An 18,554-nucleotide genomic window follows, 5' to 3' on the forward strand; every position below is an offset into this window, starting at 1 on the left:
GTGGACATGGTTCCTGCCACCCTGGATCCTATAAAACCAGTGGAGAGGACAGTCTAGGAAGCAGGCAGTTAATGACAGTGGCTTGGGAAAAATACAGGGAACCTTGGGAATCTACTGGAAAAACCATTAGCCTAGTCTTGGTACATCAGAGAGGACATCCAGGCAGTAACTAGATGATGCTTAGACATCCAGAGGTTCTTTGTCAGCTATTGTAACAAGCTATAGAGTTCTTAAAAAGAAAAGAGTTGCTCAATTCCCCCACCCACCTACGTTTGGATTGGGTAGCTCTGGCATGGATTTGGGGCATTGGTGTTAACAAGAAGTTCTCCAGGTGATTTTGGCTTCAGCCTGGATTAAGAATTGCTAATCCAAGATAAGTGGGATTATGGGACCCGTTCTGGGATATGGAGCAGCAGGCCAGCCCTTGTACTTGGCCTTCTCTGGGATCCTGGGGAACACCAGCCCCAGAAGTGGCCAAAACATCTGGAAGGGACTCTGACTCAATGTACCCATTCAGGAATTATGGGGTGAGAGGTGACATGGCCCTGGAGTGAAACACACCAGAAACATCAAACTATTCCCAGTGATGCCTTCCCTCAAACAGAGGTCAAAAGTGGACCTCATATGGGAGCGAGACCAAGCTTATTTTTTGGATTCATTGTGTCTTCTATGAATCGGTCACAAGTCTGGTCCTCAGAGCTCAAGGCACTCAGAGCTTCAGGATCCTCCTACTGTGCAGAAGACCTTACAGTTATCAACAAAGTCAAGTGTTAGAAGGACTCTAGGACATGATGAGCCCTTAGCTCCTAACATCAGAGGTATCTCTGGAGCCTGTAGGCTCTATCACCCTTGATGGTTTCTAAGAATCACAGGGGGAAGGGTCAGAACCTCCAGCTTCTTCACAGCCTAGCAACCTGTGGGAGCAGCTGTGTGATTAAAAACGAAACTTAGCACATAGAAAGAATTGGAAAATTTTGTTTCCTTTAACGCTGGTCCTCTGCTTTGGACCCAAATCTATGCATGGGTAGAGATGACAAGTACAAATGAAAAATGAATGAATGGATGTGTAGCAATGAAACTTTTGTAGGTTTTTCTCTGAAAAATGCAAAAATGAAGCCGTTTTTTTCTCTTAACTTTTAAACCCCCCAAAATGGAAGACAGCAGATGGGAATAGGGTCCTGATGTTTTCTACTCATGGTCCTAGGTCTAGGAAGTGCCCCTCTCATAGGAGGCTGCCTGTCTCTAACAGCCGTCACATGCCATGTTTACTACAGAAGACCGAGTTGTGACTTCCATGAAAGTGAACTGGAACATATTCTTCCATTCACTCACTCACTCACTCATTCATTCATTCATTCTGCAAATGTTTAGTCTGATTCTTCTCTGTGTCAGCCACAGTTCTGGTTCTGGGGATTGTGACCTGAACAAGACAAAGTTCCTGTCCTCACCAGGCTTTCACTCTAGCAGGGGTGGGTCAGTGGGCTTGCTGGTTCATTTTGGGGTGCATTGAGCAGTCTTTTTAATCTGCTAACCGCCTAACCAGTCTTCAGCCCTCTTCCTCTCCCCTCAGCCTCCACCCGCTGCCCTTTTCTCTGGGAACAAACCAGGGTCTAGTGCAGGGAGTCCACATTCCTCCAAGGCCTCTGGCTGCCCACGAGAGTGTTGTCTGTTGAGCAGGAAGGCTCCTCATGGGGCGCTCGGCATGACAGATGCTGCTGCTGTGGAGCTTTCGTGTCAAAAGCCAAATCTCAATGGTGATTCTTGTTGGGAGACCATGTGACACATGAGGCCAGCCGCTGAACTCCTGCCCATTTTTTTTTTGTAACGCCCAGGCTGGTGGGCAGGGCTGTACAGGGCTGCTGGCTATGCAGGCTTACATTCTGATGGAGGTGGCACAGGGATCCCTTTGGCTTCAGCGAGCTGCCAGCAGCTATCAGTGGGTGGAAGAAGCCCACTTCTTCAGTGGGTAGGAGATCTAGCGCCTTGATCCTGTTTCCTTGAAATGTTTCCCAATCCAGGCTGTCCGTAGGTAGACAGAATGACTTCTGCTGCTCCCCCTTGAAGGGAACCTGCTTGGCCTGGACAGAGGGGCAGTTGATGCGCAGTAGCTGGATATGCACTGCCTTGGAAACACTGTGATGAGGGTAAATCTGGAAAAGTCCTTCTTGTGGTTTGGAGGTCCCTCTGATTTTCTTCCTAGGCCAAGAGAGCAGAACTGATTTTGGTCACAGTGATGGCTCATTTTGGCCTGTGTCTACTGAGGCAGCATGGTAGAGCAGACAGAGCAAGGGTCCTGGGGTCAGATGACCTAGATTCTGCCTGGGCTCTACCATCTACCAGCTGTGTGACCTTGACAAGTCACTTCACGTCTCTGGGCTTTACTTTCCTCACTGTGAATGAGAAGGTTAGATCCAGCCTGGAGCCTTTAATCTTTACACTGTCTCTGTCCACAGGCCTCGCCCCGGGCCAGCTATACACGTACCCTGCCCGCTGCTGGCGTAAGAAGAGACGATTGCACCCACCTGAGGATCCGAAGCTGCGGCTGCTGGAAATAAAACCTGGTCAGTGCCCTGTGGAGCTTGGCTGGGCCAGCGATGGGAGAGGTCGGGGGTGCTGGGCTGGCTGAGGACAAGGTTGCTCTGCCGCTTTGTCCATAGAGCTGAGTTTTCCAGGAGAGTGAACGTGCCTACATGGCGCTCTCAGGAATAAACACATCCACGTGCCCCCAGCCTCACCAAGCTTCTCTCCCTCTAGGTGTTTCGGGCCTTCCCCTTCCTCTTGTCTTTCTCTTGCCACCCCAGGAGAGGAGAGCAAGCAGGCACAGTGTGGGAACAGGCCCAGGATGAATGACTTTCCCAACAGAGCTGAAGGAGCTGCAGCTCTTTTGGGCCAGGTGATACCTTCCCATGGCTTCAAGTAAGGAAAACTTGTCCGAGGCTGTTTCAAAGGAGGACAGTGCACCATGTACCCTCTCCCACCCTTACTGGAAATGAGCTAATGGAGCATCTTACACGAGTGGGGCCAGTCACTAGAAATAGAACCCATCTTGGACATGGAAATGAGAGAGTTTGAGTTCAAAATTTGCCTCTAGGTGATGTTGATTGCTTTGTGGCCGTGCAGAAGGAATTGGTTAGTTTTCTTGACTACTGATCTGTTATTACACTTCTGAGCGGGTGGCAGTCTTCAGACCTTGCTGCAGCAAGGCCAAGTGATTGCCCTGGGTCCTTAGCTTTAAGGGAATGTCTGGTTTGGGGGATGCCAGAGCTGCGACATGACTCAGAGTGGTGGCAACAGTGCTGTTAAGTGGGGCAAAGGCAGAGCTGACATGCCCCCTCCCACTGTCACCAAACAACACAGGCCTGTCAAGGCCAGCTGCCTGGCAATGTTACCTCACTCCTGCCTTTTCACACTGGCTCCTTAGGCTGTGTTTTTTCTGCAAAATCTCAACTTAACGGTTCTTCGGGATGCTTTCTCACAGGTCCCTTGTTAAGCACGCTTCAAGTTTTCACCCTAACTCACATTTCACTTGTGCAAAAGTTTTATTTATTAGGGGCGGATGCTCCACCCAAGTTCTCAAATGGCCTTGGACAATTTACAGACCCTTGCAGACACTCCAGGGTGATGACTGGGGCTGTCCCAAACTCCCTGAGATGCAGGCTGTAGGAGAGCCAAGTCTCCTGGATCACGATTGTGAGCCACATGTGTCATTTTACATTTTCTAGTAGCCACATTTAAAAAAGGAAAAAGAAACAGGTGAAATTAATCTTAACGATAGATTCTATTTAACTTAACATATGACTAATATCATTTCAGCGTGTAATCAGTATAAAAATTATGAACGAGGTATTGTACTTTTTTTGGTATTGTTTTTTAATTCCATTGTGTATCTTTTAACACATTTCATTGCAAACTAGCCACATTTTAAGTGCTTGATTGCCACACATGGCTAGTGGTCCCCATATTAGCCAGAGTGGTTCTAGAATTACACTCAAAGTATAATCCAGGCCTTCCCTGGTGGCACAGTGGTTGACAGTCCACCTGCTGATGCAGGGGACACAGGTTCGTGCCCCGGTCCAGGAAGATCCCACGTGCCGTGGAGCGGCTGGGCCCGTGAGCCATGGCTGCTGAGCCTGCGTGTTCAGAGCCTGTGCTCCACAATGGGAGAGGCCACAACAGTGAGAGGCCCGTGTACCGCAAAGAAAAAAAAAAAGGATAATCCAGTTAAGGATTACCTCATCACTCATCCGTGCCACTTCCAAGAGACCAGGACTCAGACCACTTCCAGATCTGGGACAACAAAGGAGGAAGCCCATACCTGCAAAATAATACCTACCAAGCTCCTAGGTGATAATACCAAAATACTGCCAAGCTCCCAGGTGATGCCTGTGCTGCTGAGCTCCCCTTGACAGGCTCTAGGAATGCAGTTATGTCTATGATTCTTGGAGCCTCCCTTGGGCTCTACCATCAGTAGAGTTCTCAGAGGAGAGAGTTCCCCTGACTTTTGAGAGACTGGACACCGGCCTGGAGAGGAATTGTCTCAAGGCATGAGTTTCCTTCCACGTCAGACCTTTCTATGCATAATAAGGAGATGCCACAAGCAATTTGTCATGCCAGCACCCGGTTTGTCCCTCCTGTCTTCCTTTGCGTCCCTGCCTGAGCCCAGCCAGTGGCGGGCAGCTTTCAGCAACAAAGGCCAGGGTTAAACATGGCTTAGACTTGTCCTTGACCCCAGGTCTTCAGAGCTGAGAGCTTTGTCAGGAAACCAGGTCAGGGCAAGGGGAGGGGGTGTCCACTCAGGAATCTGAGGGACCTCGGAGCAGGTCTGAGGGCAGGGCTGCAGAGCCCCCGCCCAGCACAGAGCTCATCTATGGCATCACAGGGTGGCGAGTGGGGAGCCCATCATGGCTGCTGTGAAGTCGTTTGTTCCTGGGCTAAACTTACACTGATGGAGTCCTCCCTAGGCCTGCAGTCCTCATCCCGTCTCCCTCACTGTGAATATGCCATCCTGCCTATGTTTCTTTACTACTTGCTGAAAATAAAAATGTGTCTGTGTGTGGGTGGGATGAGGATGACAGCTGGGGCGAGCTCTTTGGAATTTGAAAGCATTCTCAACGTCCCTGGACCTATGTGTTTCTCACGCCTGACATCACCCCTCCGATCAGTCCTGAATAAACATCTTGCAAACCTCCCACTTGCCTGGGCATCTGAAGGACAACACACGCAACATCATTTCTCTCCGCTGACTGACAGCGGAGTTCAGTGTTCTCTGCAGCTTGCACCTGGCTGCAGAGGTGCACGCAGGGTGATTCAGGGCACAGCCATCACAACTCAGGCAACGCGAAGAGGGGCAGGAGCCTGGTGCCAGAGAGGGGCCTCCCCTGGACCGTTCCCCCAGGAATGGAGCTCTGCCGTTGCAAAGGGGAAGCTGAGCTGGCAGGAGACAAAGGTGGGTAGTGAATATCCACCAGAAGGCCCTGAAGCTGGGCAGATGTTGGGCAAAAGCCAGCTGATTAAAAAAGAGCCTTTAACTTCACTTTTTTTTTATGAATGAGGAAAAAGGGCTGGGAACAAACTTTTAACTTGTGTCTTTCTGGGTTAAATCCTCAGATAGTCTGCTTCGATCAGTTTAGCATCTTCTGACCCCAGACCTTTTGGTCCCTGTGATCTGGAGCAGATTTTATCTTTGTTTTAGAGGTTGGGAAACTGTGGCACTGAATTAGGAAGTTAATTTCCCAAGGGGCTATCAGTGGTGAAGCCAAGGAAAAGAACCCTATGGGGGAACCTGTTGGAACTGGCGCCATGTTGCTCCAGGACTCAACACGCACATTCATCCTGGTGTCTCAGACCTGTAGGGCTCCCGGAATGTACCTGAGGCCTTGTAATGCCCTTCCGCTCCGGGACACTTAGGGAGCAGCCTGGCTCTTTGCCACCCTTGCCAAATTCCAAGGGTGATGGGAAGGAAGGCAGCCAGGAACAGGGTTCTGGTTCTTTCTCTTCGTTTTTTTTTGGCAGCCACCCAGTGACTGGGCATGAATGACCGGGACAATCACCACCCTACCACATGTTGGGGGAACGTGAACAGTCAGGCAGGGCCCCTCAGGGGATGGTAGGCTAGGGTACGGCCCCAAAGCAGAGGGTGCCATAGCTGGCCAACAAGCAAGTCTCAGGGGCCCTCGGAGGGGTGCCTCCCAAGGGGGCGGTCCAGGCAGAGGCCTGAGTCCCACCTGTGAGGGCAGCGGTGGAGAGGCCTGCTTTGCCTGCCTAGGGTGCTGTCCCTGCCGCACTGAACTGCCAGGACTCTACAGATGGGAGCAGGCTGTGGCCAACTTCCCCAGCTTTTGAAAATCCTGCATCTTAATTAGTTCCCTACTGCTTTTGTACATGGCCCACATTTTAATAATCTCCGGGCTTCTTCCACCGTTTTCTCTCTGATGTTCGGCGCGATTTCTCTTCTCCTCGAGGCAGTCCCCCCGACTCCTCCAGCACCCTCCCAGCCCGGGAACAACTTACGGAACGCTGCCGATGTGCCAAGCATGTGGCCTGAGATCGATGAGCCTGTCAGCTGGCTCCCTCTGCCCCCGCCTCCCCGTCTCCCGTGTGCGCCTCACAGGGATGAGCCAGGTGGGGTGGGCAAGACTGGGGGAGGCGGGGGCAGGGACCCGTGGAGCCCCCAGCCAGGTGTGAGCCAACGGACAGCGTGACCTTCCCCTGGCCCACAGAGGAGTCTGGCTGTGTCCTTCCAAGGGGGAAGGACGCTGAGCTCCCACCCCATATGTCAGTGCTTATCTGTCTCTGCGAGGGGGTTCCTTGAGCGTGGTATGGCGGGGAGAATGGATGCCTTCAAGTGCATCAGGGGGAAATGACCAGTCATTTATCTCTTTCCTGCAGTGTCAGAGCTGCAGCCATCCATCCTGGAGGCCGGCAACAGCAGCTTTTTCACAGCTCTTGTTGGCCTCGTGAGCTGGAGAGAGGTGGGCAGGCCACTCTGGCCCCTGCTTTGTGCCCTCCTGGCAGTCTGGGGGAAGGCGCTGGGTCCGGGGGACTGGGCCTGGGCCTATGACACTGCTCGAGTCTCGCAGGGCTCTGGGAGCCTGGGCTGGCCCAGGAAATGGGCGGCAGCTGGGAGTCGGCTGGGTGGCGGCGTGCACAGCTGCTGCAGAGTTTCCATGGCTGGGTTTTTCAGTTGGACCTGGGGGAACCATGTTTAGAGTGTAGGTTGTAAGGCTGTCGCCCTGTTACGCCAGGGCCTTTTCACTTGTATCTCTCCCTGCTGGAAGGCGCACCCAATCCTTCATCTGTGTCCCCAACACCCAGCACCGGACTTGGCACATGATAGGTGGACAGCAAAGATTTATTAAAGGGATGAAGGAAAGAAAAGTGCCTGGTGTCTGTTCCCAAGCTTGAAGAACATGGCTTAGCTCTCATCATGCCCATTGCACGGATGAGGGAGATTGAGTGGGAGAGGCGGAGCCTTCGGCCGCTGACCTGGCCTCCCCAACTAGCACCCAGCCTGGCCCGTGGGGCCTGTCCCAGCTTTGCCATCTTGCCTCTCTTTGGTTTTAGCCCATAGGGGCCTTCATTATGTCGAACAGCTGTGCTCTGCAGGAGACAAGCCCTCAAATAGGAATCACAAGGCCTGGGTTCAAGTCCAGACCTCTCCACCCACTGGCTGTGTGATTTTGGGCAGTCACCTAACCACTCTGGCCTTGATTCTTCATCTGAAATGCAGATCATGGCAGCTGCTCTGCTTGTTTCCCGGGGTTGTTCTGAGGGTCCAGTGGGAGGGTGGAGCTGGAGGACTTGGCACTATGATGCCACCTCCACGCAGTGCTGCTAGGTGGGCCAAGGGGGCCTCAGCCGACCCTGTTCTGTCCCCAGCATGTGCTCATTGCAGGCAGCTCACTGCCCAGCTGGAAGAGTGTGTGCTGTCTGGCCAGAATGGGAACACAGTCTGCGTTAGAGTCTTTTTTTTTTTTTTTTTTTTTTTTTTTGCAGTACGCGGGCCTCTCACTGTTGTGGCCTCTCCCGTTGAGGAGCACAGGCTCTGGACACGCAGGCTCAGCGGCCATGGCTCACGGGCCCAGCCGCTCTGCAGCATGTGGGATCTTCCCGGACCGGGGCACGAACCCGTGTCCCCTGCATCGGCAGGCGGACTCTCAAACACTGTGCCACCAGGGAAGCCCTGCCTTAGAGTCTCTTAAAAGCCCGAGTCTAGTATCTTCTATCCTGAGGAGAAAAGACCTGGCGTCTGGCTGTGGGATCTACCTTTCCCAGAACCACAGCTTGCCCAAGCTCACCCCTTGTGTCCCAGAACTGAGTCCTCTCGCATACATTGTCCAGAGCACAGAGGTAAACTTGGAAGGCTTCCTCTCTGTTTTACTAACGCCTGTTATCCCGTGGCGCTGGGCCAGGCCTGTCTGGCTGGGTCTTTTCTCCTGCCCTTGGCCTAGGCTGATCTGCCTTCTTCTCTGAGAACCGTTCCTCTGTGGACTTGCTCCGGTATGGCTCTGTACCTGTGCCCCTTGGCACTGGCCACCCAGCCTCCTTCACTGTGTGGGGATGCCCCCTGCTCAGGGGCTAGGGGCCTGCCCTCTGGCTGTATCTAGCAACCAGGACATAGGCACCATGAGGACAGGGCCCTCTCCTAAGCGCCGGCTCGTTGGCGGGGCTCCACACCTACTGCAGTCACTCCTAACTAGTCTCCTCACTCTGCCCTCACCTTCCTTCAGTTGACTTCACAGTGATCCTGTTAAAATATAGCCATCATCAACCTAAATGCCCACCAACAGACGGATGGCTAGAGAAGATGTGGTGCATATATATAATGGAATATTACTCAGCCATAAAAAGGAACAAAACTGGGTCATTTGTAGAGACGTGGATGGACCTAGAGACTGTCATACAGAGTGAAGGAAGTCAGAAAGAGAAAAACAAATATTGTATATTAACGCATATATGTGGAACCTAGGAAAATGTTACAGATGAACCAGTTTGCAAGGCAGAAATAGAGACACAGACATAGAGAGCAAACACACGGACACCAAGTGGGGAAAGCGGGCGGGGGGAGTAGTGGTGGTGGTGGGATGAATTGGGAGATTGGCTTGACATATATACACTAATATGTATAAAATAGATAACTAAGAAGAACCTGATGTATAAAAAAATAATAAAATAAAATTTAAAAAATATACATAGGCATCATAATGTCACCCTTTGCTTGAAACTACCAATGGCTTCAGAATTAGAAGTCAGCATTCTCGCAATGGCCTACACAGCCGTTCAGGCCCCAGAACTCTCTGAACTGGGCTCCTACCCTTTCCCTGGCTCACTGTGCTCTGGGCAGACAGGCCTCAGTTTCAGGGCCTTTGCGCGATGGCGCCTTTGCTTAGGACGTCCTTTCCTATTAGCCGCGTGGCCTCCTTCCTGCTCCTTCAGGCTCGTGCCTTCCTGGCCACATCTAAAAGTGGAACCGCCCTCCCATAACCCCCGATGCTCCAGCTTCCCCTCCTCTGCTCTGTCTCCAGAACATCGATTACCATCTGCCAGACTGTGGGTCTTGCTTGTTTATGTCTTGTTTCTCCCCCACTAGAATATAACTTCTATGAGGGCAAGAATTTCTGTCTCTTGTTCACAGCTGTGTCCTTAGCACCTAGAACAGAGCCTGGTACATAGTAAGTGCTCAATAATTATTTGTAAAATGAATGAGTAGAGCAAGGCCTCTTCCACATGGTGCTGCTGTGATTTCCAAATCTGCAGCATGGGCCCCCCTGGGATCGGAGCAGCATCTCGGCCTGTGAGCTGAGTCCCGTCCTCAGCCTCCTCTGTCCTCTTAACTGCTCCAGACTTGGCTTCCTCGCTTCCATTCCCCCTGGGCCCACGCCCAGTTGCAGGGAGCTGCGTCTCACCATGTCTGATGGTCTGAGAGCGTCAGAAGGTGAGGAGTTTTGCTGAGAAGTGCAAGGAGAAGGAGACTTTAGAAGGGGAAAAGGGGGGCTCACATGAATTGAGCATCGTCCCTGTGCAGACGCTGTATATCCATTATCTCATCTGGCCCTGTAAAAACACGGGGAAGTGGGCTTTGTTGTACAGGTGAGGAGATCAAGGCCAAGTGTGCAGTGTAGGGTACAAGAGCTGAGATTTCACCCCAGACAGCTTCTTGCACTTTCCAGCAATCTGTATTCCCTTGAATCATTTCACCACTCAGTCCATTCCCACCGTCCTTCCGCTCCCTCACCTTCCTGCTAAGTTGTATTGACGTGGTCTGCTGACCAGCCCAGTGGTGAGCTTCCTTTGATAGTGTGGGTGTTTTTCTGTGTCTCGGGGTGAGGGAATGCTTATCTATGCTGCCAACCTCTGGGTGCTGCTTCCAGGGGCCCATCATTGCGTGTTGGCTTAGGGGTGAGTGGGTAGGCACAGCAGAGAGTGGGGACCACAGGGCTCTTGGGGCCATGATCAGTCCTCCTGTTGTGTGCATATCTTGGGCTTCTAAAAGAAGCAGTAACGAGGGCCTGCAGGGTGCAGCCTGGGCGATGGGTCCTCATTGTGAACCTCATCTATTTTGAGCTTTATGAATCACAAAGCAGGGAGTCAAACGTAGCCAAGAAAATGGCACCCCTGAGGAATGCACAGATGGATTCCTGGGCCTGCCACCATCTCAGGAAATCAGGGCTTTGGTCCCCTCCAATCTCTTCCTCCGTAGGGTGAGAGATAACAGTACCCCTCTCCTTCCCCGTGAGCCCGAGAGTCTGTTGGGCATAAATGAAAAAATGATTCCTAAGCTTCTTGCTCCTTGGTGTAAGTTGATGTATAAACCCACGGAAATGTGATGAGATTAACTCCTCAAAATAATAAGTGGCCAGAAGAGAAAACTGCACATTTGTATTTTTAAAGAAAAACTAGCGTCAGGTGGAAAAAAAAATCTGAGCACTCATGATGTAGCAGGAGGATTGTCTGCCATTGTCTGTGGGGTTTCTACCTCCTTTGCACCATAACTCTATCTCCAGGCTCCTGCGTCAGAGAGCGCCCATGATGGATGGACGGATGGATGTGCCTTGTCAGGGTGTTTCACCACGATTTCCCCGGGGGCAGTCTGTCTGTTGGCAGAGCACAGCCTCCCCAAAGATGGTATCTCTTGCAAACTCGACAGTTAACAGACAGCTCCTCTCTTTGTATATGTCCCCAAAGAAGAACTGTCTTAATTTGTTTTTTATATGGCATATTTTATTGTAATCCATATATGACTTGCAGGTTCCCAGTCCTCCATCCTGAGGCAAAAAATGCACGAGGAGTCAGAGGCTCCGTGAGCCTGTGACATCCAAGCATTTGCATTTTTAAATGACCTGGGATTTAATTACTCACCGTGCTCCCATGTTGCACTTTCAGCCTCGTCTTGCCTGCATCCTGTTAATGAGCTCAGTGGTTCCAACAACCCAGTGGAAGCCTTGCATTTGGTGCATTGGGTGGCAGACTTGGAGCACCTGTGTCAAAAGCCTGTGGCTTTGATCTCCACCCGAGAGGATGGCTGCCCTGTCCACAGCCCTGGGGAGAAGCCATTGCTCTTCACTGGTGACTTTTTCTTTTTTTGTTTTGCTTTTATTTGTGCTTTCCTTTCCTCCCTCCCTCCCTCCCTCCCTCCCTCCCTCCCTCCCTCCCTTCCTTCCTTCCTTCCTTCCTCCCTCCCTTCCTCCCTCCCTCCCTTCCTTCCTCCCTCCCTTCCTTCCTTCCTCCCTCCCTTCCTCCCTCCCTCCCTTCCTTCCTTCCTTCCTTCCTTCCTCCCTCCCTTCCTCCCTCCCTCCCTTCCTTCCTCCCTCCCTTCCTCCCTTCCTCCCTTCCTTCCTTCCTCCCTCCCTCCCTCCCTCCCTCCCTCCCTTCCTCCCTTCCTCCCTTCCTCCCTTCCTCCCTTCCTTCCTCCCTCCCTCCCTCCTCCCCTCCCTTCCTTCCTTCCTTCCTTCCTTCCAAGACTTTCTATGCTTCAATCCTTGTTTGTCTGAGAGGTTTTTTCTTATTTGGAAACTGATTTGCTTCAGCTTGCACAGAAGCTGTCTCTGGTGTGATGGATCGTGCTGGAAGTCACCCAAGGAGTATCTCTGTTCCCAATTAGAAGTGCAGGCAGTGCTGCGTACGGGGGCCTGGGGAGGTGGCTGGCTTGGGTGACAGCTGCTGCCGCTCCGGAGAGAGTACCGATCCGTGGGTTTGTATCCATGTGTATAAAATCAGGCTAATTTAAAGATGAATTAGGTGTTTGTGTTTTAGACCATTTTCTTTTAATGTTAAGTGTTTGATGGCTCCTGTCAGGTTATGCGGTCCCCAAATTTGTGCAAGGGTCAAAATGAATACGCTTTTAAAGAATTATTAAATCTTATATCCAGATGAGCTGTATTAGAATAAAAATGAATCAATGAAATCCCTAAGGGCTCCATAGGGAGCGTGTCTAGGACGTGCATTGTGCAAGAGCTTGGACCTGTTACCTTATTTTTCCTTCCCTCTGGGACCTCCTGTGGTCTGGAGCCAGAGAATGTACCCTCTGCTGCTTTGTTGGGAGGGCACTGGTTAGCCTGTCACTCTGACCTTGCAGGCTTTACCCATAGTGCTTTGAAACCAGGGTTTGCCAGGGGTCGGCTAGAATGTTGTTCTGGAATGGTGCTCAGCCGGGTATCAAGTAGACAAAACTAAGAGCATATTTAACGTCCTTCCATTTTTTAGAAGCAAAATCATAGCAAATGTTCCTTTTAATTCTGTAAACCTGTGGTGTTTAATATGGTAGCCACCAGCCACATGTGGCCATGGAATACTTGAAATGCAGCTCATCTGAATTGAGATGCACTGTAAGCGTAAAATACTCACTAGATTTCAAAGACTTGATGTGAATAAAATAATGTAAAATATCGCAATCATTTAAAAAGATTGATTACACATTGAAGTGATCATGTTTTGGATATGTTGGGTTAGATAAAATATATATTAAGATTAATTGTGCCTGTTGCTCTTTCCTTTTATTAATGTGGCTACTAAAAAGTTTAAAATTACATGAATGGCTTGCATTATATTTCTATTGGACAGCATTGCTGTGCCATTAAATCAGAATCATTCAAACTTCGATAATAATAGCATGTAACATTTTTAGGACACTTAGAACATCCCGGGCTCTTTACTATATGATCTAATTTTGAATCTTGTTTTGAATTGAAAAAAAGCAAAGCCAAAATTGGTAAGCCTCCTTTTCCACTCTGTTTCTCACACTAGTTTTTGTGGGAATCTTTTCAGAGTTTCTTTATGCAGTGTAGTACCATGTTTAATTCTCACACCAACACTATGAAATAGATACGACGATCATCCCCATTTAACATATAAGGAAACAGACTTAGAGGTTTAGGTAACCAGCCCGTGGTCCCTTGGCTAATATATGGCAAGGCCAGGGTTTGACTCCAGGAGTTTCTGAAAGCAGAACTTCTATGAGCCAATTAAATATTTTGGTAATTAGGCAAGGATAATGCCACTAAATTTCTCTGTGACCCTGGGAAAGTCTCTGGGTCTTTCTGTGCTCTACTTTCCTCGTTAAGTGATTGGACTCCAGATGCTGTTGGGGGTCCCTTCTAGCTCTTCGAGTGTAGGAGAGCCCATTTCACTCTTCCCATTTTGCTTCTCTTCCCCCTCGTGCTTCTGACCCTGTGCCCATCTCAGAGGATCAGAGGACCAGAGGACCAACAGGGTAGACTGAATGATGGGAAAGCAGGATGGAGGAATGGTTAGCAGGGGAGGAAGAAGAAGCAGTAGGGCGAACAGCATGAGGGAGTTTACCAGCGATGGACAGCTCAGTACCGTTGTGCGGAGTGAACACCCCATGGGGATGTTGGCATAGAACAGAGCCCAGGACCTTGACACAGACCTGCCCTCAGCCTCAGCAAAGGTCTGCCTTTTATCTCGAAATATGAAAACTGTGGAGGTGGTCTAGGAGGGCAGTGAACATGCACAAAGGTTTGGGAAACGACTTTTCAGGGAAGGACCAGATCGAGGCAAGGTGAAGTCCGTATAGCGTAGAGATTAGGTGAATGGGTTCTGAGGCAGGTTGGGATCAAGGCTGGACTTTGCCCCTTACCAGGTGTCTGATACTGAGCAAGTTTAAGCCTCCCTAAGCTGCAGCATCCTCATCTGTGAAATGGGATGATAACTGTGCTCAGCACTTGGGCGGCGGTGGGGATTAAGTGATACGTAGCAATAACAGCTGACACATTTTGAATGTTTCCTATGTGCCAGGCACTCTGCGTGTACACAAACGTATCAGTGCTTGTTGGGACTCAGCCTGAGCCTGCAAACTTCTAATAAGAATACAATGAGTGGGGCTCTTGTCACGATCTTAACCGTGTCTAGGAAAGAAGATCCTTTGGCTGCATTCTTGTCCTGCTGTGTGGCTTTCAGTGAAGTTACTTAACTTTTCTGAGCCTCAGGTGACTCATTTATAAAATGAGATGATAGGACTTCCCTGGTGGTCCAGTGGTTAAGACTCCATGTTCCCAATGCAGGGGGCAAGGGTTCGATCCCTGGTTGGGGAACTAAGATTCCACATGCTGCAGGGTGAGGCCAAAATAAAAAAATAAAAAAATAAGAAAAAGAAAGTGAGATGATTAAAGCAGATGATTTGTAAGGCCTTTTCAGCTCTAAAATACTGTGCAATTCTGGAAATAGGATTTATTTAGTGTTGAGAAGGCTAAGGGGGATACTAAAATATGAACTTCATAAATAAAAATATATATATGATGATTATAAATCTGAGGGATGGTGAGCAGCTGTTCTCTTTTGGCTGAGGACAGGACATGAGGCAACATATTTTAATTGTTTTAGATTAATCATTTGGAAGCCTTTTGTGACTTGGGAGAAAGACTAATGTGTCATTGGAGCAGGCTCTGGAGCTGCACACTCTGAACTCACCAAAGCAGACAGTTGGCTATTTTTCTGTGTGATGTAACTTCACCGCACAGCCCTTCCTTGACCCCCGATCTAAAGTAGACCCCCCCACACACACACTGTATTCTTTCTTCACATTTCACCCTGTTGCTTTTCTCTGTAGCACTTATGACATTTTGTAAGTGCATATTTATTTTTACTTAGCATTTAATGTCTGTTGTTTTAAAATTTTATTTAATTTATTTTTTATACAGCAGGTTCTTATTAGCTATCCATTTTATACATATTAGTGTATATATGTCCATCCCAATCTCCCAATTCTGTCTCTTTAGATTGTCAACCATCTAAAGCCGGGTTGGTCGCTATTTGGTTCACCTACTATGTACCTAGTTCTAACATGGTGGTCATCACATAGCAGGTGCTCAGTAAATATTTGTTGAATAAATAAGTGGGTGAATGAGTTTCAGAGGTGGTTGATTTGGGGGTAGTACTTCTTGATGGAGGTGGATCCTCTGCTTGCCTTTTTTGGTAAGAAAATCCCAAAGACCTTGTCTTTCAAGGGACTTTAGATACTGTTTCCCCTTCCCACCATCATCTCCTGGGGGCTGGTCATGCATGGGTGTGAGTTTCTTCAGTTTTAATGGGCTGCCTGAGCACCCTTTCTTATGGGCTGGCCAGCCTGCATCTGGCTCTGGTGGAGGAGATAGAAGGGGAATGTGGAGCTCCATTTGAATAAAGGCCAGTGGAACGTGGGTTGGTTGTGCTTGTTATTTCTGTCTGTTCCCCCAGAACAGCCTTTTGCCCTTCTTTATGCTGCCCTGTGCCCCAGGAAGCTGACCTCAATGGCTGTATCAGTGAGGCTCCCTTACCCTCTGGCTTCTGGTTGAGCTTGGCCAGTGGGAGGGCAAAGCAGGAAGACAGGGCAAGGAGAGAGAGGTTGGGTGTGTTGTACCCGGGTTCTCTGGCCCGAGAGCTCTCCATGGCTCTCTCCAGGTCTTGCAAACACACTCTTTCTATCCCCCAGGGATAGCAGGGCTCATGACCCCCCACTGTTAACTGCCCTGGTGCTTCCCCATTCCTTGTCCCCTAATTCCTGTCCACACCTCTGTAAACTCCATGCAGATGGGCCATTCGTTCCCCTGACCGTTTGCTCCGGCACCACCCCCTCATGGTCTTGCACCCATCTTACCTGATACACGGTAGGGACTACGCATCTAATCGCAGGGGGTATGAAGTGCAGGGTCCGGGGAGAGGTTGGAGGAATATTTTGTAGTAAATCTGAGTATGATCGCCTGTACATGAGGTTTCTGTTTTTAATGAAAAAAACAGAAAAAAAAAATACCCCAAAACAAACCAAGAAACCCTCAGCCACCCTCCTTTGGGTTAGGAGTTGAAGAATTCTTGAGAAAGGGGTTCAGTTTCTCTCTCCGATTTCTCTCATGGGCAGGGCCGGCACTGGCTGCCACTGCTCAGGTGGCCCCATGATCTCAAGCCCCACGAAGCCAATCAGACTCTGATGTCTTCAGAACAGACGCCCCAGTGTGCGGGCACTGCAGCTCCCAGCTGCTGATCAGGGGCCTGTTAGGCATCTGCTCTCGTTCTTTTTCTTCACTGGGCTTCAGAGGCCTTTACTTCCCTGGTGAGTTGATAAGAACAGCCTCTCTGAGGTTGAAATAGCTTTTCATGGAGCAGACTGGAGCTGGGCAGCCAGCATGGCCGAGGGGAGGTCACGGAGTTGGCAGACAAGAGTTGGCATAGAGGGAGAAGATAATAAAACTTGAGGCCGACATTGGTGCACCGCTTTAGAGTTTTCAAAGCGCTTGAATGCAAAGGGACACATTTATGCTCCACAAAATGGCCTGGTGGGGTGCTGGGCATTGTCGCCCTCACTTTGTAGACGTGCAAAAGGGCTCGGGGATCCTTGAGCGCCTCGCCCAAAGTCACGGAGCCGGAGGGTGGCAGAAGCAGGACAGAGACGCAGGCCGTCTGACCCCGTGTGCTTCTGGCGCCCCTTCTGCCCTGTCTCCGCCGTCTCTGAGGGAGCAGGCAGGGCTGGGCTCTGGCTCTGGGACTGTGAACTGGAGATGGAAACGCTGAACTCCAGTGTTCCTGTTCGTCCCGGAGGAGAGATCGGAGGCATCTTGAATCCTTGCCGGGGGCTGCGGTTCCCGCATGCCCCCAAGGGCCACCCTTCCTTTCCCTCCTGTCTCTCCTGTTTCCAGTGGCCTGACACTGCTTTTCTGTCCTTGTTTTTCAGAAGTGGAGCTGCCTCTGAAGAAAGATGGGTTCACCTCAGAAAGCACCACCCTGGAAGCCTTGCTCCGTGGCGAGGGGATCGAGAAGAAGGTGGACACCAGGGAGGAGGAAAACATCCAGGAAATACAGGTATTTCTGTGCTTGCCGGACGGGTTGGGGGTGGCCCCCAAGCATCACCGTCGTGCTTCCGGAACTCCAGCCCCAGCTCTGGTCATTCTCTCAAGGGCCAGGGCTGCGTCTCAACTTCCCACCACAACTGGGAAGCTGGCCTTGGTCTCCCTGTTAGTCCACTCAAAACGTAGTTTTGGAGCCTACTGTGCGCCAGGCACCGTGCGAGGTCCTGGGGACACAGTGGTGAGTGAAACTGACCACATCCTCTTTCCCGCCCCCGGGAGCCAGCAGCCACAGCCCAGGCTTGGAAAGCTCGGTCGTCTGGGGCCGCCAGCCCCGCAGGGATCCCCACCGCACCCCTGCCTCACACACACCCTCATCAGCTCTAGTTCACCGGCTGTCTTGTCCTTCCCCAGCACCACCCACCTGTCCTTCAAGGCCAGTTTAGAAGTCATCCCCCAGGCAGGTTGGTGGCTTCCATCCCCATGTGTTCACCACCCTCTGTGCAGAGCATGGCTAAGGCTGCCACCACGCAGGGTCACCACGCAGGATTACAATGGTGTGCTCTGATGGTGTCTTATTTATGTGTCTTGAGCCCCCATTGTTGAATCCAATGGTTGGCACAGAAGCTCGTAATATTAATGAATACAAATATGAAATCATAGTTTTTAATAATTAAACATAATGAAATTATTAAAATTAAATTACATTAATACTTTATATTAAAATTATATATTTTATGTTATACATGTTATACGATTACATATTTATTAATTTTATATCCAATCTAATATTTGCATATTAATTTATTAACATTGTAATTAAATGACTACCAGTAAAATGTTTGGTTTGCTTCGTCAGTACCAGTGTGTGGGTTCCGTCGAGTCAGAGACCGTGCCTTCGTGTTCACTGTTGTACCCTCAGGACCTTGCACGTGCTCAGCAGAGTCTGGTCTCAATAAAGGTGTTGAATGAGTCAGTGAACGTAGCCTCCTTCTCTGCCATTCCTGCGTTCAGATGAATGGTCCAGTCTTTTCCGTTTGGTTGTCACAACATGGCTTATATTTGTTCCCTCCTCTACTTGTCAGACCTATAGCCCTAGTAAAGATCCTTATTGACTGAAACCTTTATATGTCTGACACACCTTGGAGTTGTCTTCGACCCCTGTCTTTCTCTCACACCCAATATCCATTCATCAGGAATCCTGTCCACTGTGCCCTCAACACAAATCCAGAGCGTGGCCCCTTCTCACCACATCCACCGCTGCTGCCCTGGTCCGAGGCACTC

At 50.1% G+C, this 18,554-nt stretch overlaps 1 protein-coding gene across 2 annotated transcripts in view; it reads left to right on the forward strand.

Moving 5' to 3' along the window:
- Nucleotides 1-18,554, forward strand: part of DPF3 (double PHD fingers 3) — a gene marked incomplete at both ends in the record, with an annotated part of 255,039 nt that overhangs the window by 121,837 nt on the left and 114,648 nt on the right. For both annotated transcript variants that reach the window (XR_014296384.1, XM_082648770.1), the window contains 2 exons: nucleotides 2,454-2,561; nucleotides 17,159-17,286. Coding sequence is in view for 1 of the 2 variants with exons in the window: in XM_082648770.1 (XP_082504896.1) it covers nucleotides 2,454-2,561; nucleotides 17,159-17,286 (236 nt within the window). The remainder of the gene's footprint in view (nucleotides 1-2,453; nucleotides 2,562-17,158; nucleotides 17,287-18,554) is intronic.

Source organism: Grampus griseus, assembly GCF_964374135.1.
Source record: "Grampus griseus genome assembly, chromosome: 2".
NCBI lineage: Eukaryota > Metazoa > Chordata > Mammalia > Artiodactyla > Delphinidae > Grampus > Grampus griseus.